Here is an 18615-nt window from a genome sequence, read left to right on the forward strand (position 1 = left end):
CACCCATTTGTTCTCTGTATCTATGTTGATAGAAGGGCGCTCTTTCTATTGAAATATTAGAAATGTAGGAGAAAATTAGTGGTTTTATAGATTCGCTAAAGGGAAGGTGAAGGAATGACCTCCTGATGACTTCCTTGTATCAAAAAAAAAAAAAAAAAAAAATGTAAGGGCAACTTCATCAGTTGAAAATAAGGCAGAGAGATGATAGACTGGAGGTTTAGGGCTGAGGAAAAGATATGAGATAGTCATCATGGGTAGTTAATGAATGACTTCTTTAGGGAAATACAGGCTAGAAATGCCCAGTGATGTTACTCATTTGAGGCTGAAGAGCATGAATCTGTAGGAACATAACTTCATCCAGTTGTGAGAGATCTCAAGCAACACCAGGCTGCTTAGAAGTAAATGTGGGGTGTTAAATGGTTGGGTTCATCTAGATGTGCAATTATTCCACATGATGGGGATGAAGATTCATGATGGGAAACAGGGACCAGGAAATGAAAGTGTTTTATAATTCATTTATGTAAAAAATATATTAGGGAAAATCATATCATATACAATGAATGCCTTGATTATAAAACTGTGGGGATGTTGAACTGAAGGTGAGTTCTAGCATTATGAAGCTCTGTAGCGCTCTTCTGGATACACTCAGGAAAAGCAGGATGTTGCCACTTGTGGAAACTGCCTTGTTGTGAATCCATTCTGCTGTATTTATAGCCACAATGAACCCATTTGCGGTGATACCAAGGACGCATTCAGTGCCTGTAATTATTCACATCAAAATGATGCGAGATGGTGACAATTGATTTTCTGGGGGATTGCAGGTTTCGGTCATCCTGAGTTGTTGCTTCTCTTTGGTGTCTGAGGAAAATGTCTCCCCAGCGTGTGATGGGCAGACTTGTGATAGCTCCCACTATTCATGTCACCAGAAGCAGCAGTTGATGCATCATTTCCCAATCTACTCCATTTGTTTATTTTAGAACTCTTAGTTGTAAGTCTGGAGATGCAAATGATGGAAGGAGTTGTTTTCTAATCCTCTCCCGTGTCCTTTCGGATGCCCTGGGGTGTGAGTTCAATCGTGGGGCCCAGGGAGGAACTTGAGTAGACGCTCCTTTATGAATCACTGACATGGTGTTGAGAGCTGTGTTCTTGAGTAGCTCTAGTTAAGTCAACCATCCGTTCACTAAGTCACCGGATAACTGCGTGTCACTTGTGACCGCAGGGAACTGATTGAAAGTAATAATAACTTCAAATATTTATAGCTATGAGCTAGGCCCTGTCCAGACACTTTATACATATCATGAAATTTAAGCCTTACAACAACCCTCTGCAGAATGTACTTTTATTATCTCCATTTTCCAGGGGAGGAAACTGAGGCTAAATAACTTGTCCAAAGTCAAAGAGGGAGAGGGAGACGGAGAAGGAGAGAGAGAGAGTTGGGATTCAAACCCGAGTCACATGGTCCCAGAGTCCTTGTTCTTACCCACTATGTTATACTACCTACCCCTGTGGATCCTTTTGTGTGCACCAAAGACTGAAGGCAGGGTTGGCTTAACTGTAACTTTTTATCCTGTTGGTCTTTTGTGATGCCCTCAGGGCTTAAGGGAAGAATAATTGAGTTGGAACAAAACCCACCTGTGAGATTTCTTTTTTCACTCCTCACACAGAACACTTTACTTTGGACACTTCTGGTCACTAAACACGTGTGGTTTTTTTTTCCCCACAGCAAACAATTCTGCAACGCTGTCTCGGTGCCCTACCATTTAACTCAATTCTGACACTATCTACCTGGAGATGACATCAGATCCACAGGTTTAGGGCTCAGTCCCACCAGACTGCCCTCCATTTCAGATGCCAATCCCAAGTCTAGGTTGTCACCTGGACTTATTGGTTATAAGTTAGAGTTATGACCCTCTTTTTGGTTTCAGTTAATTTGCTGGAGTGGCTCACGGAGCTCAGGAAAACAGCTTATTTACATTTACCGATTTATTATAAAAGGTTATGATCGTAGATGAACACCCAGACGGAAGAGATGCATAGAGCAAGGTCGTGGGAAGGGGCATGGAGCTTCCACGCCCCCTTTGGGGTACCACACCCCGAGCACCTCATGTGTTCACCAGTCTGAAAGCTCTTTGAACCCAGTCCTTTTGGGTTTTAATGGAGCCTTTGTTACATAGGTGCAGTTGATTAAATCATTGGCCATTGGTTATTGTTTCAACCTCCAGCCTCTCCCCCTTTCGTGGAAACCTGGGGGTGGGACTGAAAGTTCCAACCTTGTATTCGCCCTCGGTTTTCCTGGCAATCAGTCCGCACCCTTAGGTGTGTTCCAAAAGTCACCTTGTTAACATAACAAAGGCATTTTTGTTGATCTCCTCACTGAGGAAATTCCAAGGGTTTTAGGAGCTCTGTGCGGGGAGGGGGGAAGGGGACAAAGACCAAATGTATTTCTTATGATAAATCACAATAGCACAATAGTAAAGCAAGAAGACACTGATTTTCTGAGACAAACCTCTTGTACAAAATAAATTGAGAGATAATAAATCTCTATATAAAAATGATTGTACACACACACACTTATATGCCCACAAACACATATTTACCTTTCATTTTAAACAAATCACTAGGAAAATAAGGGTTGAAGGAAAAGTTCCTTGCTCCTTTACAAGATAGGCAAATCAACATAGGGTAAAAATAATACCCCAAGTCACCTAATCTATTTTGGAAGAGTAAAACCAAAAGAGATGAAGAATCAGTTTTATCTTGGGGAAGTTGTTTCTGATTTTAAAATGTAAGCACGATACACATGATGATAAAATGGACTTCTCAACTCAGAATAAATGAACTTTTATGAGTGTACATAACGCTAAAGTAATGATAATGAAGTAATTCAAATAAAGGGAAGGTTGGTGTGTGAGATGTCTCCAAAATTTTTCGTAATATTTGGTTTTCCCTTTACTTAGGACTTCTTTTAAACAAGGCGAAAACTTAAGGTTTTCTGGCCTGTTTTGGACAAGTTGTTATGAATTTTAGCATCTCATCTTTAAATCTCTATTCTTGAACTCCAAATGTTTCCCTCGATTACAGTGTACAGTAATAAACAACTGCTACTCTCTGCTTGTTCCCACCCACTTGTACAAGTAAGTCTGTAGTATTTCAGGACCTCTGATTTGGTTTTCAAGAGGCTTTTTCTTGTCACTGGCTCTCCTCCATTTCTGCTGACCCAGGCTTCCAAGAGTGTGAGGGATAATGGGATACACTCTCCGAAGAGTTTGATGCCTCTCTTTTTATTTGTTTTGCTCATCACTATATTAAAAACATAAAATTCTAACTGAGTAAATTTGAAGATCGAATTGGCTTTATTCAATGATTTATGAATCGGGCAGCATCCCATTGAGCAAGTAGAAAGGAGCTCTGCGGAGCTGTAAAAAATGCAAGAACTTTACAGGCAGGAGGGGGCAGAAAAGGGAAGTTTCTAGCTAAGAGTGGATTGTTTCAGGCAGGGTCACCTTCCTTTTGGGGGAAGGTGGGGGGGGGGTCACCCCTCTAGTGCTGACCAGGTAATTCCAGATCTATTGGTGAAAGGTCCCATTCCTGAGAGAGGCTGAAACTGCAATTAGGTTAGCTGTTAAGTCTTGGTTTGCTGACGTGGGACTTAGCACAAGTGACTCCATTTGGGGTTTGTTGTTTCTTTACTAACAACTGTATCTCATTCCTAGCGCTTAACCCCAGTACCTAGATACTTGCTGGTGAATGGATGACCAGACCAGTGAATTCAGAATTTCAGAGAAGTTCTTTATAATGAGAGACAGGCAGAGAAATGGCAGTTCTACCACCCAGTAAGTTTTGAACTCTTGCAGGTCTGATGCCCAAATCAAGCGTGGGAACGTGAACAGTGAGACTGAGTGAAAACACAGCAGTTCTTTGTGTTTCTGTTAGAGAAACACTGGTGGGAGACAGAGGACAAAGGAAGGAGACACAGGACTGGAGTGACCTCAGCTGGGGGCGGGGTTTCACAGTGTTGGGTGCTGCAGAGAGGTAGTCAGCAGGAGCAGGGGCTGTGTACATCATCAGAGGCATTTTTTATTTTATTTTTTTGTTTTTATTGACGTATAGTTGATTTACAATCTTGTGCCAATCTGCTGTATGGCAAAGTGACTCAGTTATACGCATATAGACATTCTTTTTTTATATTCTTTTCCATTACAGTTTATCACAGGATATTGACTCTAGTTCCCTGTGCTGTAGAGTAGGACCTTGTTGTTTATCCCTCCTATATATAATAGTTTACATCTGCTAATGCCACACTCCCAGCCCTTCCCTCTCCCACCCCCCTCCTCCTTGGCAACCACAAGTCTGTTCTCTATGTCTGTGAGTCTGTTGCTGTTTCATAGATAGGTTCATTTGTGCCATACTTTAGATTCCACATGTAAGTGGTATCACATGGTATTTGTCTTTCTCTTTCTGACTTACTTCACCTAATAATCTCTAGTTGCATCCATGTTGCTGCAGTCATCAAAGGCATTTTAGAAGAGGCTCTGCTTGCCATAGCTTCTGGCAGCGTTGCTTCCTACAGTGGAAAGAAGAATGTTGTTGATGGGAATTCCCAAAGTTAGGCTAAAGTGGGGGTGAAGTAACTTTTCTAGGTGAAGAGGTGATCTTTTTTTTTTTTTTTGATTTGTATGTGTGTGTTTTATTATATATTAGTCTCTTAAATCAAATAGAAGACAAAAAGTGGAGCTACAAACCAAAGTTACAACAGTACTAGCTTTTCTCGTCGCCCGTCTGTCTACTTTTACCAGAGGTCTTTATTTCTTCATAAGGCTTTGAGCTACTGTCCAGGGTCCTTGACTCCAACCTGAAGAACTCCCTGTGGCAGGCGGGTCTGGTGGTTAAGAACTCTCTCAACTCTTGATTAACTGGGAATGTCTTGATTTCTCCCTCATTTTTGAAGGAAAGTTTTGCTAGATATAGGATTCTTGGTTGACGATTTCTTTCCTTCAACACTTCAAGTACATTGAGTCATGCCATCTGGCCTCCGAGGCTCCTGATGAGAAATCTGTTCAATGACCTTCCTGGCAAACCTTCTCTCAGCTTCATAGACTTTCATAATGTACCATATCATGTCTTATGCAACAGAACATTTTGTATAGTATCGTGAAGTCAGTTAAGTTGTAACGTTATTTTTTTTTTTAATTAGTTAATTTATTTTTGGCTGTGTTGGATCTTCGTTTCTGTGCGAGGGCTTTCTCTAGTTGTGGCAAGTGGGGGCCACTCTTCATCGCGGTGCGCGGGCCTCTCACTATCGTGGCCTCTCTCGTTGCGGAGCACAGGCTCCAGACGCGCAGGCTCCAGACGCGCAGGCTCAGCAATTGTGGCTCACGGGCCCAGTCGCTCCGCGGCCTGTGGGATCCTCCCAGACCAGGGCTCGAACCCGTGTCCCCTGCATCGACAGGCAGACTCTCAACCACTGCGCCACCAGGGAAGCCCAGTATCGTTATTTTGAGACCAGAACTTAAGGAAAAGGAATTGAACGTTTCAAGTGTAGACATTATGAGGTCTCTAAAATTATTACGCATTTTCAAACTAGAAATAAAAAGGCCACTGAAGTATCCTGCAGATTTTTATTTATAACAAAGTGAATACCAATATCTAATAACACACGTAAAGAAAACTTTCTTTGGGATCCTTTTTCCTAAGTGTAAAGGGGCCTTGAACTCAAAAAGTGAGAAAACCACTGTGGTGTATCCCCAGCGGTGATGGGTCCATTTCTTGCTCTGACCTCAGAGTGCACCATTGTGATGTACTTCACAAAGCCCTATGAAAGAGAAAGGTGGGCCCAGGTTTTTGGTCCTTAGAGCCCAGGAAGCTGCTTTTGGTGACCTGACGGCCTTGGACCTACAGTTAGCTTGTGTTTTCCTTGTTTCTGCCATTTTGTTGATTTTCGTTTCTCTTTTCCCTACTCTTTTTTATTTGTGTCATTGTTCTTTCTACAGTTAGCATAGTGAGTATTGTTGGTATAGTTAATACTTGATTAGCATAGTTAGTGTAGTTAGTACTAGTTAGCGCTGTTGGTACAGTTAGCGTAGTTAGCGTTGTTAGTAGAGACAGCATACTTAGCCCTGTTAGTACAGTTAGCATTGTTAGTTAGCGTAGTTAGCGTTGCTCGGTAGTGCTGTCAGTCAGTGTAGTTAGCAGATCACCAGGATGCAGGGCCTCACAGCCAAATCTGCTGGCAAGAAGGCTCATATTGATGACTTCCGGATCCTCCACACCATTGGTGAAGGCACCTTCGGTAAAGTGAAGTTGGCCCGGCACATTCTGACCGGGACACAGGTGGCTGTGAAGGTCATAAAGAAAAGGCGTCAGAGCTTCTCAAGTGTCCAGGCACTTTTCCGGGAAGTGTGCAGTCTGAAGGCTCTGAATCACCCCAATATTGTGAAACTGCTGGGGGTGATTGACACAGAGGAGACATTTTTCGTGGTGATGGAGTACCTCAGTGGGGGGGACATGTACCGCTATTTGAAGATCCATGGCCGTATGACAGAGGCGGAGGCCCGAGGCCCGTTCCAGCAGCTGGTCTCCGCCCTGCAGCACTGCCACCGGAGGGGCATCGTGCACCGGGACCTGAAGCCACCGAGCCTCCTCTTTGATTCCAAGATGAATATCAAACTTACAGACTTTGGCCTCAGCAACAAGTGTGATGACATTTTCCCACTGGACACGATCTGCGGCACACCCCCTTACTGTGCCCCGGAACTCCTCCTGGGGCAGAGCTACAGTGGCCCTGCGGTGGACGTGTGGAGCCTGGGAGTAGTGCTCTACACCATGGTAACTGGGTCCCGGCCCTTTGTGGGAAAAGACTTCCAGGAGCTGCGGAAGCAAATCCTACAAGGGCAATACCCCATCCCACCTTATCTGTCTTTGAAGATAAGGGATCTGTTACAAAAAATGATTGCCCTCAACCCCAGTGACAGAGGCACCTTACCTGACCTCATGAGGCATCCATGGGTCAACATGGGCCAGAAGGAGCCACTCCAGCCACCCTGTGAAGAGGACCTGGAGGTGACAATGGTGAGGACTCTGGGCTTGACTTACGACCAGATCCAGGACACTGGGACAGGCAGTGTGAGCTCCAAGAAACCCAAGGTGGAGGTCTCCATCATAACTCTGAAGCCCTTCTCTTGCGGGGACCTCTGTGGCAGTGAACTTGAGCCTCCTCCAAGCCCTGTGGTGTCCTCCCTGCAAACCAGGTGGCTCTACCACAGAAAAAGTGTGCAGCTGCAGGAAGACCAGCAGGCAGGGCAGAAGAGCGGTGAGTCTGCCTGTCCCCCACCCAGCCTGGAGGCGAGGACTGCCACCCCCAGCCCAGCCCCCCAGTGTGGCACTGGGACATCCACCTCCAGCAGCAGCAGCAGGATTGGAGCCCCAGAGGGAAGCAGCTGCCCCCTGGGTGTGTCCAACACTGGAAGGTCCTCCCACGCTGGGCAGCCTGAGAGTGTGTCCTCATCCACTGTCTCTGGCCAGAGCCAGAAAAAGCAAGGGGTGGCTGGGAGAATCTGGAACTTTATTTTGAAACATCTTTGTTGCAAGCTGCCCAGCATGAGGCGTCATAATAAAGTGAGCCCATGTGAACCCCATGGATGACCGAGGCAGGAAGGTCAGGCCGCCGCGCTCCCTGGGGCCCGGTGCAGGGGAAGAGGAGTGTGTTCTCTGCACGGCCTTCAGAAGCATCGTATCCAAGACCCTGGCCAGCTCAGAGGATGGTCCGGAGCAGCCTGGGCGACCGAAAGCGAGGCCACCGTGGCTGCAGGTCTGCCCCTCAACCCCCACCTGGGTGAAACTTGAGAGACTGGACTGTCATTCCTGGGGCACGTCTCCCCTCCCCCACTCTTCTGTCTTCCGTGTTGGTGGGGGAGGGGGATAGTTCTTGTTCCAAGAACTCCTGGGTTCTTCCAATTCTAGTTAATAAACTTGATGCTCCAGAAAAAAAAAAAAAAAAAGAAACTTGAGAAGTTAGTTTTACAAAATAGAATAAATAAAAATATTAATCTTCTAAATATTTGATTGGAAATTATATCAAATATTAATGAGACCCTTCCATTAATTAAAACATTCTTATTATTTTTGAATTATCAGATTTCATAAGATTAATGAAAAGTTTTCTATACATTTTCTATGTTAAAAATGGGTACATAATAACTTCTTAGAAAGTCTCATTGTTGTTGTTACCTCTCACATGTTCGGCAAACTCAATCACCAATATAAATAGGTATGTAAAAATAAATAATAAAGACTTCTGGGTAGCCAAGTACAGTAACACAAAATCCACATGCACAGACTAGAGTCCTCTTACTCATGGGTAAGTGCTCTGGCTGTCATTTACAGGCATTTTCTTTCCATTTTACACTCAGAACTATGCTTCTCTTTTTTATCCATCCCTCAGAAGATTAGAAATGGGAAATCAAAGCAGAGAGAAAAGTGAGGTGACAGAGGCATGTACAGTGCCTTCAGTAAAAAAGCAATACCTGAGAGCTAAGTGGGAAGGAAAAGGCAAAATGATAGTAATATTATTAACATCTATCTGTGATGATATGTATAGATCTGCCTACACACCTGTGATGATTTTAGGTGTCAACTTGACTAGGCCACAGTACCTAGCTATTTGGTCAAATATGAGTCTAGATGTTTCTGTTGAAAGTATTGTTTAGATGGCATTAATGTTAAATCACTGGATTTTGAGTAAAGCAGATTTTACCCTCATAATATGGATGGGCCTCATCCAATCAGTTTAATTAAAGAGAAAAAAACTGGACATCAGTTGAGGAAGAAAATTCTGCCTGCAGACTGCCTTTGGGTTTGAACTGCCATATTAATTCCTCTCTTGGTCTCCAGCCTGCTGGCCTGCGCTTCAGATTTTAGACTTGCCGTTCTCCACAATAACATGAGCCAATTCCTTAAAATAAATCTCAGTCCCTCTCTCTCTATGTATATATACTATTGGTTCTGTTTCACTGAAGAACTCTGACAAATTTCTATCTGTCCGTATATATGTCTATCTATGTATCTATCTCTCTATCTACCTACCTACCTACCATCTGTCTATTATATATCTGTAGCTGTTATAAAAGCCAAAACAAGTTTGAGGAAGGTGTCATTTAACATATACATACTTGAACCTTGAAAATTTTGAAGAATCTGCTTCCCCAAACTACATGAAGTGGTCTGAGTAGCAGAAGGGGTCCATGGTGGACACCAAGATGTGCTTCTCAGAATCCTCTTCCAGGAAGGACCCTCTACCCCTGTTCCTGCTGTACTGAGGGTATACAGTCTTCAGCTGTCATCCCTTTCTCAGATTGGCTCAGCCACAGACATCTCTCTCACCCTAGGTCACACACTTTCCAAAGTAGCCCACATCCAATGACATCCTAATTGAGGCAGGGTAAGAAGTCATTTTAGCTCCAGAGCGCCCTGTGAGGTTGGCTGACCCTCACTGAGCTTCTGCTGACCTTCCTCCTTGGCTCAGTCCTGCTCTTGTCTCCTTTACACAGGTGTTGATTCCAAGACTCTTTATTAAACACCATATACTCTAAACTTCATCTCAGAGTCTGCTTTCTGGAGAACCTGAAGGAGAACCTATCTCTTAAACAGAGAAGTGTGGCCCATTTCTGTTCTCAGATTCCCCATACACCTCTTTTATTGTTCTTTACACTCTTAGGTGGGGTTCACACAGAAGCAGACCCTGCGATAAAGATGTGGGTGCAAGTATTTGGTAGGTGATTTGAGATGTGATTCCAGAAAGCATCGGTTGGGTGGAGAAGTGGCAGAGAAGGGAAGAAAACAAAGGATGCCTCATTACTTAGGTTACTATCAATACCATAGGTAAATGGGGCTCAATTACTCTGAGGAAATTTAGGAGATAGTATAGAACACACCTTAAAATTAACCCCACCCAAAGGCAAAGGAGCAGAGGTATTTATCCACCACCTCCCATCAGATATTGGTTGAAAGCTGCTCCTGGGTTAACTCCAGGAACTAGAGAGAGAGGGCCAACCAGGATCTGGCAGCCAAAGGAAGCCCGGAGGCAAAGTCAACAGATGATTACATCTTGAAACTGTTCGGACAGTGTTCAGGGGAATGGTGAATGTTAAAAGGGATGGGATGGGCACCTACAGCATCTGCTACAGTTATCCATCTCAAACCATAGTTCTTGTTCCAGAATGGAGTGAACCGTATCTCAGAGAGCCAGGAAATACTCAAGCTAGAGTTCCATTCCCTCTGATTCTCTTTTTCATCAGTTGATGAGGGTTTTTCTGTATTTGTGCTGCTACTAACTATTGTTTCATCATACTTTTGTCTTGTTTATGGTATAAACTTTATGCCCTGCTCCTTCTTCAGGGCTTTGCCTCTTGAATTTCAAAACCCAGATTTTTGGAAAATGAAAAACTCTTCTGTCTCTTAAGTGCCTGGCTCTTGAAACAAAAATGTTTGTCTTTCAAGACAATTTTTCATGCTGTAAATTTAAAATACATTTATTTAGCAACTCAATTAACTTTTTTTTTTTAAGAGGTAGAATTTTCCCACTCACTTATTGATGCCATAAATCCAACTAACAGGCTGGATGGGTGCCTCAGGGCAATATGAAAATAATTTAACAAATAGAATTTATATTAATTATCTCCTAATATACTTAACAAACATGAGTGGGAAGAAAAGGTAAGAAGAAGTAGAAGGGGCAGTGTTCTCATCTTATGGAGCACAAGGTTAACAGATACTGTTTAAATTTTTAAAATCTAGGCTAAAAGTATGATTTCTTATACCTTTTTTCAGATCTAGAGAACTCTTCTGTGAACTTAGGTATTTAAGAAATATTTATTTTAATGCCTAATATATCAATTCAGTTTATTTTTATTTCATTAAATCTAAGTATAATTAAATAATAATTTCTATTTAAAATGTCATGTATGTAGAATCCCATTTTTAACAAGCCTGTGTATTTATCGTCTATGTACTTTTCTATCCTCTCTTCAATGTTTATATATAGAAAAATATCCACAGTGCAAGTCAAAATATATTCAGAAAATGATTTCTACATGTTAGGATTTTAAGGGATTTAAAATTTTTTTGCTTTGTACTACATCATTTTATTTGATTACTTATGATGAGTGTATACAGTTTTGATGAAAGAAATGTTATTTAACCTTAGCAAAGACAATCAAAATAGAACCTAAGGGGAATATATACCAGAATATGCTTGTAGTGTTTGTTCTCCACAGATAGAAACTCAAACGAGTGTCAGTTGCATATTACTATTTAAGGAATACCATCATATGAATGTTAACTTGAATTCATTAGAAATTTTGCTTTTATTAAGCAGAAATTTGATTTTTTTCTGAGAGTATATGAATGCAAGCATTTTTTAATCACAGATGATTTAATTCACTCTTAATCAATATAATCTGGTTGACTGGGTTCTCAGACCTCTGAGATGTAGTTTTAAATCTGTACTTTATTACTGGCTCTGTTTGAAGGAGCTTTAAAAATGAAAATATATACACATATGCCCATAATGACCACATCTCCTTTGCTTAAGAATACAATGGTATTTAAGGCTACTTGAACAATTAATGATGAAGAGAATGCCAGTGGAATGAATGCTTTGTAACTAGGAAGCCCAAGAGCAAATTGAAGCACAAAAGGATAATAAGCAACACTACATCCTGAAAATATATTCTCTGAGCAAAAATAACCTAAAGACCAAATTTGTCAGTAGAATTCCATGAGGCTGATGATTAAAAAGAAATAAAATGTTATTCTACTGCTCTTTTAAAAATCTTGATATATGACAAGAATTTTAGTTTCCCGTAGAATAAGAATGCTTCTAAAGGGCTAAGGTCACACACACTGTCTTTACGTGCTCCAAAACATATAGAAAATGCTCAAAAAATACATGCTTCTTGCATAACTGAAAGGCAGCAATTCACCACCTTTTTTCCCCCACCTCATAGATATCCTCACTATCTACGAAGTGGTTGCAAACTTTCCTTAGGTTGTTAACCTGGTTGAAAATTTTTAAGAAGAATTTTGAAATAAGGAATTACTGAAAAAGAATATCTCAATTTGCTTCTTTTGTGAGTTCTCACTTCCAAATCATCTTAATTTTCATTTGGCACATGGTTTAATCTTGTGACCCTAAATTTTTTGTTTAGTTAGCTTCTTTTCATAGAGGACACAAATAGAAGGAAGGTAGGACTCAATGATTTGACTGCCAGGGAATTCCCAGTTTTGAACAGTCTTGAGGTGCATTTGTTAATTATATTTGTCATTGAGATAATATCTTACCAGTCAACAAATTGCCTTTCTATTCCATTAATTTGCTGAATTCTATGTTGGCAGTTTAATGTTTGGAAAGTAGTTAGAATATAATATTTATCTTTTGCGAAAGGATGGTCATTCAGAAATTTAAAACTGTTTACAATTGCTTAAGTTCAAATCACGTTCAAAAGAATTCTACGGTTTAACTGGTTCATGAGTCACATTCTATTTAGATATTCTTCAGAGTGGATTCTAAGACCATGTGGGATTTTTAGCGTCATTTAGTTGAAGAAAATAGTGACAGGCGCAGGGCTGCTAGGGTCCAAAGGACCCCTTTGTGTGAGTTAGTCACAGGCACCTCCTCTGGTGCCTATAGGTACATGGCTTGGGGGATCGCGTCAGGCTGGCTTTCAGCCTCCGCTGACTGCCTCAGCCTTGTGCCTTTGTACAGAGAACAACCGGTAGAACCCTTTGGAGTGGCCCTGACCAGCTTCATTTAGAAACGGAAAAATTGTGTTCTCACTGTTAGTTGACTCCTTTGATCATTTGAGCAAACTGCTTTAACCATTAATGTGATTTTATTTGCACTATTGTAATGTCTAAGATAGATTAATTATGTGACACTTAAATCAGTTGCTTTATATACAACTATTATAATCAAGAGAGTGAACTAATAGAAAGTGTCAACTTAACGGTCTAGGTTTTGTTTTGTTTTTCCTTTAATAATTTATTCCATCCACTAATGAATTACACACAGTCAATTGAGAATTTTGACCATGGTAGAGCCTTACTCATAAACATCCATCCTGTGTGACTAGAACATGGTGCCAGTGAAGTTTTGGCCTCTGATTTGAACTCATGTGAGTGGGTGCTCTTCATTATTTTCAACAATCATAGCAGTAAGTGCTTACCTTAGTCAGTTTGTCAAATAAATCCTACATGGTAATTCAGTATCACTAATTTGGTAAGTTATGTTTAGTTTCACTTACAACTAATTTGTTATGCAAGACTTTGTAGATAAATAACGTTGCTTAACATTCTTTCTATGGCATGTACTATAACATAGGTCGTGCTATGAAGCAATGGATTTGTATTTAATTTGTTTATTTAATTTTGGCAAGAAACCAGAAAGTCATGCATATATACTTTATAAGGTCATAGTAATAAAAACATTTAAAAATACCATTTTATCATAAAGTCATTCAGGAAGATTGCTTGGGAATGTACTTTCAAAGAAAACTCAAATTCAGATCTACATTAGTAAAAACCTATGCCAAACACTGAGGAGTATAGATTTTAGTGATCCAATTATATCAGTTTGGGTATAGAGATCCAAACTATTAATGATCCAAGAAAGTTGCAAAGGGGTATGTTGTTCAAGCTGCTTCCAGTGTTTCTAAAAGTCTACCAGAATCATGTATTTACCTGCAATATGATTTCATGGATTAACTGAAATGTCAAGCTATTCTCACCTTGTTGAAAAATACACTCAGGTACACACACACACACACACACACACACACACACACATTTTCTTTAGTATACAGGAAAATAATACATGCTTTGTTTGACAGATCAAGCAAGCAAGCAAATGCAGTTAGCAACATGTACTTGGAGTGCAATGTAGGGGATAAATAATAAGGGAGTACATTGTAGCAAAATAACTGGGAATCCCTAATCAAGTCCATGCTTTGGTATACGCAGTGTCATAACTCTCCTCTTTGGTTACATAAACCTCATCCAATCAGAATATTTTTTTTGCTTTTATAATGTGTAGACCTGTACAAATTACATAGCTTACTTTTCAATTATGTGCTTATTTTCTAGTTAGTTTTCAGGGTATCAGCTTCCCCCATTTTCCCTGTTGTTCTTTGGATATGCAGTGTAGTAATTTGCTAGGGCTGCCATAACAAAGGACCTCAGGCTGAGTGGCTTAAACAACAGAAATTTGATTCTCACGGTTCTGGAGGCTAGAGGTCTAAGATTAAGATTGGTTTCTTCTGAGGCCCCCCTCCTTGGCTTGCAGATGGCCACGGTGTCCTTACGCCGTCTTCCCTGTGTGAGTGCACATCCCTGGTGTCCCTGTGTGTGTCCAAACTTTCTCTTCTTATAGGGACATCAGTTAGGTTGGATTAGGGCCCACTCTAACTCAGTCATTTGAATCTCATGTAACTTAATCATCTCTGTAAAGGTCCTGTCTCCAAATACATTCACACTCTGATGTTCTGGGGGTTAGGACTTCAACACATGAATTTTGGGGAGACAGAGTTCAGCCCATAATATGCATTAAATCTACTTTGATCAACTTGCAGTAATATTTACTGCATGACACTCACAATGGTATGTGTATGTTGTGTGTTACTCTGTGTGTGTGTGTGTGTGTGTGTGTGCGTGTGGTGGTGGGGGGAGAGGGAGAAAAAAAGAAAGAAAGAAAGAGAAAGAGAAAGATGGTTCCTGCCCTTTTCTGGGAAAGGAAGACATATACAGGTTTACTTCATTTAAGACTTCCCAGCACCTTGTTTGTATCTTTTTGTGATGCAAAATCTGCCTGCTACAGTTGATTGTTTAGATTGTAAATTTTTGACTAGAGACACTGTCTGAATCATTTTGTTTTCCCTAGTACTGGCGTTTTACAGAGAAGACCCTCAATAAATGTTTACTGGATTGAACTAGACCTAATATAATTTAAAGTGGTATGTAATAGGTACCATGGCAGAGATGCAAGCAAAGTATAATGAGGAAAAGAAGAGGAAGACAATCATTCTGACTCAGGGAATTGAGAAGAGTTTAGAGTTAGAGGACTTTACAGCAGCATTTCAAGATGCAAGTAAGGACAGGAGAGAACAAAGGTCATTCCTTGAAAGATAAAGGAAGGAGTCTTAGGTAATAGAAAGTATGTAATTGGAATAAAGATTAATTCACAGTAGAGACCAAGGGAAAAGCAATAGACTGGGAGATACAACTGAAGTGTGTTGGATCCACATAGAAAATGCTCTTAAATACCAAAACCAGGTATCTGAATCCTACTCTTTAGATGTTGGGAGCCATTGCAGGTTTGGGGAGGAATGAAATGGCCAGATCTTAATTTTGGGGAGGTTACTGTAGCTTCATGAAGGATAAGGAAATGGGGAAGAGGTCTAAATTCATGGAAGGATAAATAGTAGAAACCATGGTGAAGTGAGGTGAGAAGTGACGAGAGATAAACTAGGGAAGCGTTAATGGAAACGGTGAGAAAATGAATGCAAGGATTAGATGAGATGGGAATGGAAGCACGGATTAGATGAAAGTAATCAGATGAGCAGACAAGCTGGTTAGAGGAGGAGAGTAACAGAAGGGGCTGATAGATGATCTGAAAGTCTGAGATTTCAAACATAGGCAACTGGGCGTATGATGAGGCCATGAGATGGAATTTCTAATACAGGAGGAGGACTGCATTTGGGAGGAGGATGAGGAGTTTGAAGTTATGAGGCATTTGATCTGCTTCTGGGAACATTCATATTAAAGGGGTCCACCTGAAAACCGGACATGTGGATTTGCAGTTAAGGAGAACGCACAAAATGAGAGACGTAGATTTAGGACTGTGAAGATGGGTGACTGGAGATGCAATTGTTCAGAAAGTTAAAGGGGAAAGCACTGAGCTTTAAAAATATTTAAAATAGTTTAGGTAGACAGTTAAACTCTGTGTGTATATATGTGTGTAAGCGTTCACGTGCAAATAAGTGTGTAGGAATACACATGAGGTAATTAATACAATAAAGGTTAAAAAGGAGAGAACAGTGTATACTTTCAAAGTACAGATTTGTGGTTTAGTCAAACCCATAGTTAAAGGTGTGAAAGACAATAGATCTATCTGATCCATTTTCAAAATAAATCAAGTAGTTAGTTATGCTGCATTCTACTGCAACTGTATCAAGTTAATACTAATTAAAAGTTAAAATTTTAAGTCCAAGGGGCTCCAGAAATCTCTGTGTAAGGCTTAAATTCCATTATGTCAGATTCATAAACTAAAAGCGTAGGTAGAATCCTGTTTTAATTTAGTTGATGGTTCAGACTTAAGCTATTATTGCTAAAATATCCCTGGTGATGGGGGGAGTAGAATTGTTTATGTATGCAAAGGCATGGCACATGTAAACAATGTTTCTGCCTAGAAACTTAAGTCATAGCCTGTCTTTCTGCTTCTTCTCTGAGCAATGACTATTACTCTGCAACTAGAAACCTCCAAATATGAGGGTAACATGTTTAATATTGAGATGGAAATCTGCGAGGGGTGTGTTATTGAACTAGTTCTTTATAATCAGACAAGCTAAGCTTTTTGTTACTGTTATACTGGCACATTCATGATTGTGGAAATGGTCTTGTTCTGTAGAACCACAGAATAGTTGTTACATACAATATAGCAGGTGGGTTTCCTAAAGTGCAATTTGACCTGTGTCCTGATTATCCTCATTGTTCAGTAAAGATTTACCCTGACTTTTATGGGGCTTGCCTGCCCTAGAAAACACAAAGGATCTAGTCTGAGACCCCGAGCTTAATTCTTAGGAGACACTTCAGCTTTCTGAGTTATTATTTACTTATTTATAATGGAGATTATCATAATGATAGTCTCCTCGTTCAGGAATGGCTCTGAAGATCAGATATGTTCATGCAAGATGATGTAATGTTATAGGGAAACGTTGAGTGTTAGAATTAATGCTATATGATACTTGAATTTAGTTAATGATTTGAAACTTAAATGAGGATACTTGCTATTTTCTTTTTCATTAGAATACCCCAAGTTTCTGTGTTTTTTTTAATCCTGTTTTGTGTATTACTCTGTGATTACCTTTTTAAGCGAGTGAATTAATTTTTCTGAGCTTTATCAATTCATGTAAAAAGCAATATTGGGGGGATTTGGGGAATGGTTAAAAAGGATACAACGATTACAAAAGTGCACTAAAAAAAACACAGAGGAAGTATAGAATTTTGAAGATATAACAATTGACTGGTTTGTGGTGGAAAGTTGCCATGACTTCAGGTGTTCATACAGGTATGATTTAATCTCCCCAAGATGGAGTTTCACAATCTATATTTAGCATTTTTCTTCCTGGCAAGGATTTTAGAAGGTTGTCACTCACTTTATTTTCAAAATAAGATATTAGTACTTCATGTTCTAAAATCCTTCCAGGATAGGAATCTCTCCAGGTAGAGGAAGTATTTAACTGTAAATAATAGATGTATTCATCCTCAGCCAAGTATGTGGATTTTGGCTAAAATGCACCCATGTGTCTATTAAAAGTTGTATTATGGTAGATCCCCGATATGTGACTTCTAGCATACTGCTTTATAAGTAGTTGGGAAAAAAAAAACAAAAAAACTTTACTTAAATATCCAGGGGGTAAATTTCCACTGGGAAATAAATTTCTCAGGATAAACTTTAAGACTACGTTTAATTAGGGTTGAAAAAAAACTAAAAAAATACTACATAGTGATTCCTCTAGGTATTTAGACTGGCAGAGTAAACCTTTCTTGCTTCGAAGACCAAATAGTTCAGTTGGTTTTAGCATGGTGCCAAGAAAATCGAGTGTGAATTTAGCCCAGGCCGGCCAGTTAGCTCCATAATCCTACAGAATGACATTTTTCAAGTGCCCATTATTGCTTTAGCAGGAACCAGGTAAGAAATGGGGACAGATTTGCAAAATTCTTCCTCCTCCTCTTTCTTGGGAAACTAAATATAGCATGTTGAAAAGAGGTCACAGATTTCATCTTCGTACATGACAAGGTATTTTTCAGTATGTGAATTATAACATTTCCCATTAGAAGTTTAAATGTCCACTTGAAACATTTTTTAAGGCTCTTTAATATCCGTGAATCTACAAAAAGTTGGACTTCAGGTAGAATTAAGTTCTGCGTAATTTAATTGTTATTTTATATAGCTAAAAGTATTTTACATTATTCAAATGATAGTAGCTAAATAAGTTGTAGAACTTAAATATAGAAATTGTATAAAATATATAAGTTGATAAAATTGATAATTTGATTAAAATGTAACCTCCGTTTAGATAGAATTAACTGAATACATCCCCTGAGCACTGATACTGGAGAAGATTTAATGCTGCACTAGAGGAAATATTTGCCCAATGGATGACCCATCTTCAACTCAATCATTAATCTGAAAGTAATAGTTTTCTTCCTGGAAAACAACATTAGCTCTCTTTCCTTCGTAGGGAACTGAATAAAGTACTCTTTCTTTCCTTTGGCACAGAGAGTAGTTGCCTCACGCAGAGCTCAGAATGCCATGTAAACAGAGGAAGAGGTTTAGCCCATGTA

The 18615-nt window shown here is 40.0% G+C and overlaps 2 protein-coding genes across 5 annotated transcripts in view; one reads left to right on the forward strand and one right to left on the reverse strand.

Annotated features, from left to right (window-relative positions):
• LOC309630376 (uncharacterized protein) overlaps positions 1-18615 on the forward strand; it is a gene marked incomplete at its 5' end in the record, with an annotated part of 1321579 nt that overhangs the window by 110032 nt on the left and 1192932 nt on the right. The window lies entirely within an intron of this gene.
• Positions 4618-8354, reverse strand: LOC309629198 (uncharacterized protein; the record flags this gene model as incomplete). The annotated part of the gene is made up of 3 exons (XM_082392970.1): positions 4618-6334; positions 6983-7499; positions 8351-8354. 3 exons carry the CDS (start codon positions 8352-8354, stop codon positions 6151-6153), a joined length of 705 nt encoding a protein of 234 aa, XP_082249096.1. The 3' UTR covers positions 4618-6150.

The sequence above is a fragment of the Balaenoptera borealis genome, assembly GCF_965194805.1.
Source record: "Balaenoptera borealis genome assembly, chromosome: 1".
NCBI classification, from domain to species: Eukaryota; Metazoa; Chordata; class Mammalia; order Artiodactyla; family Balaenopteridae; genus Balaenoptera; species Balaenoptera borealis.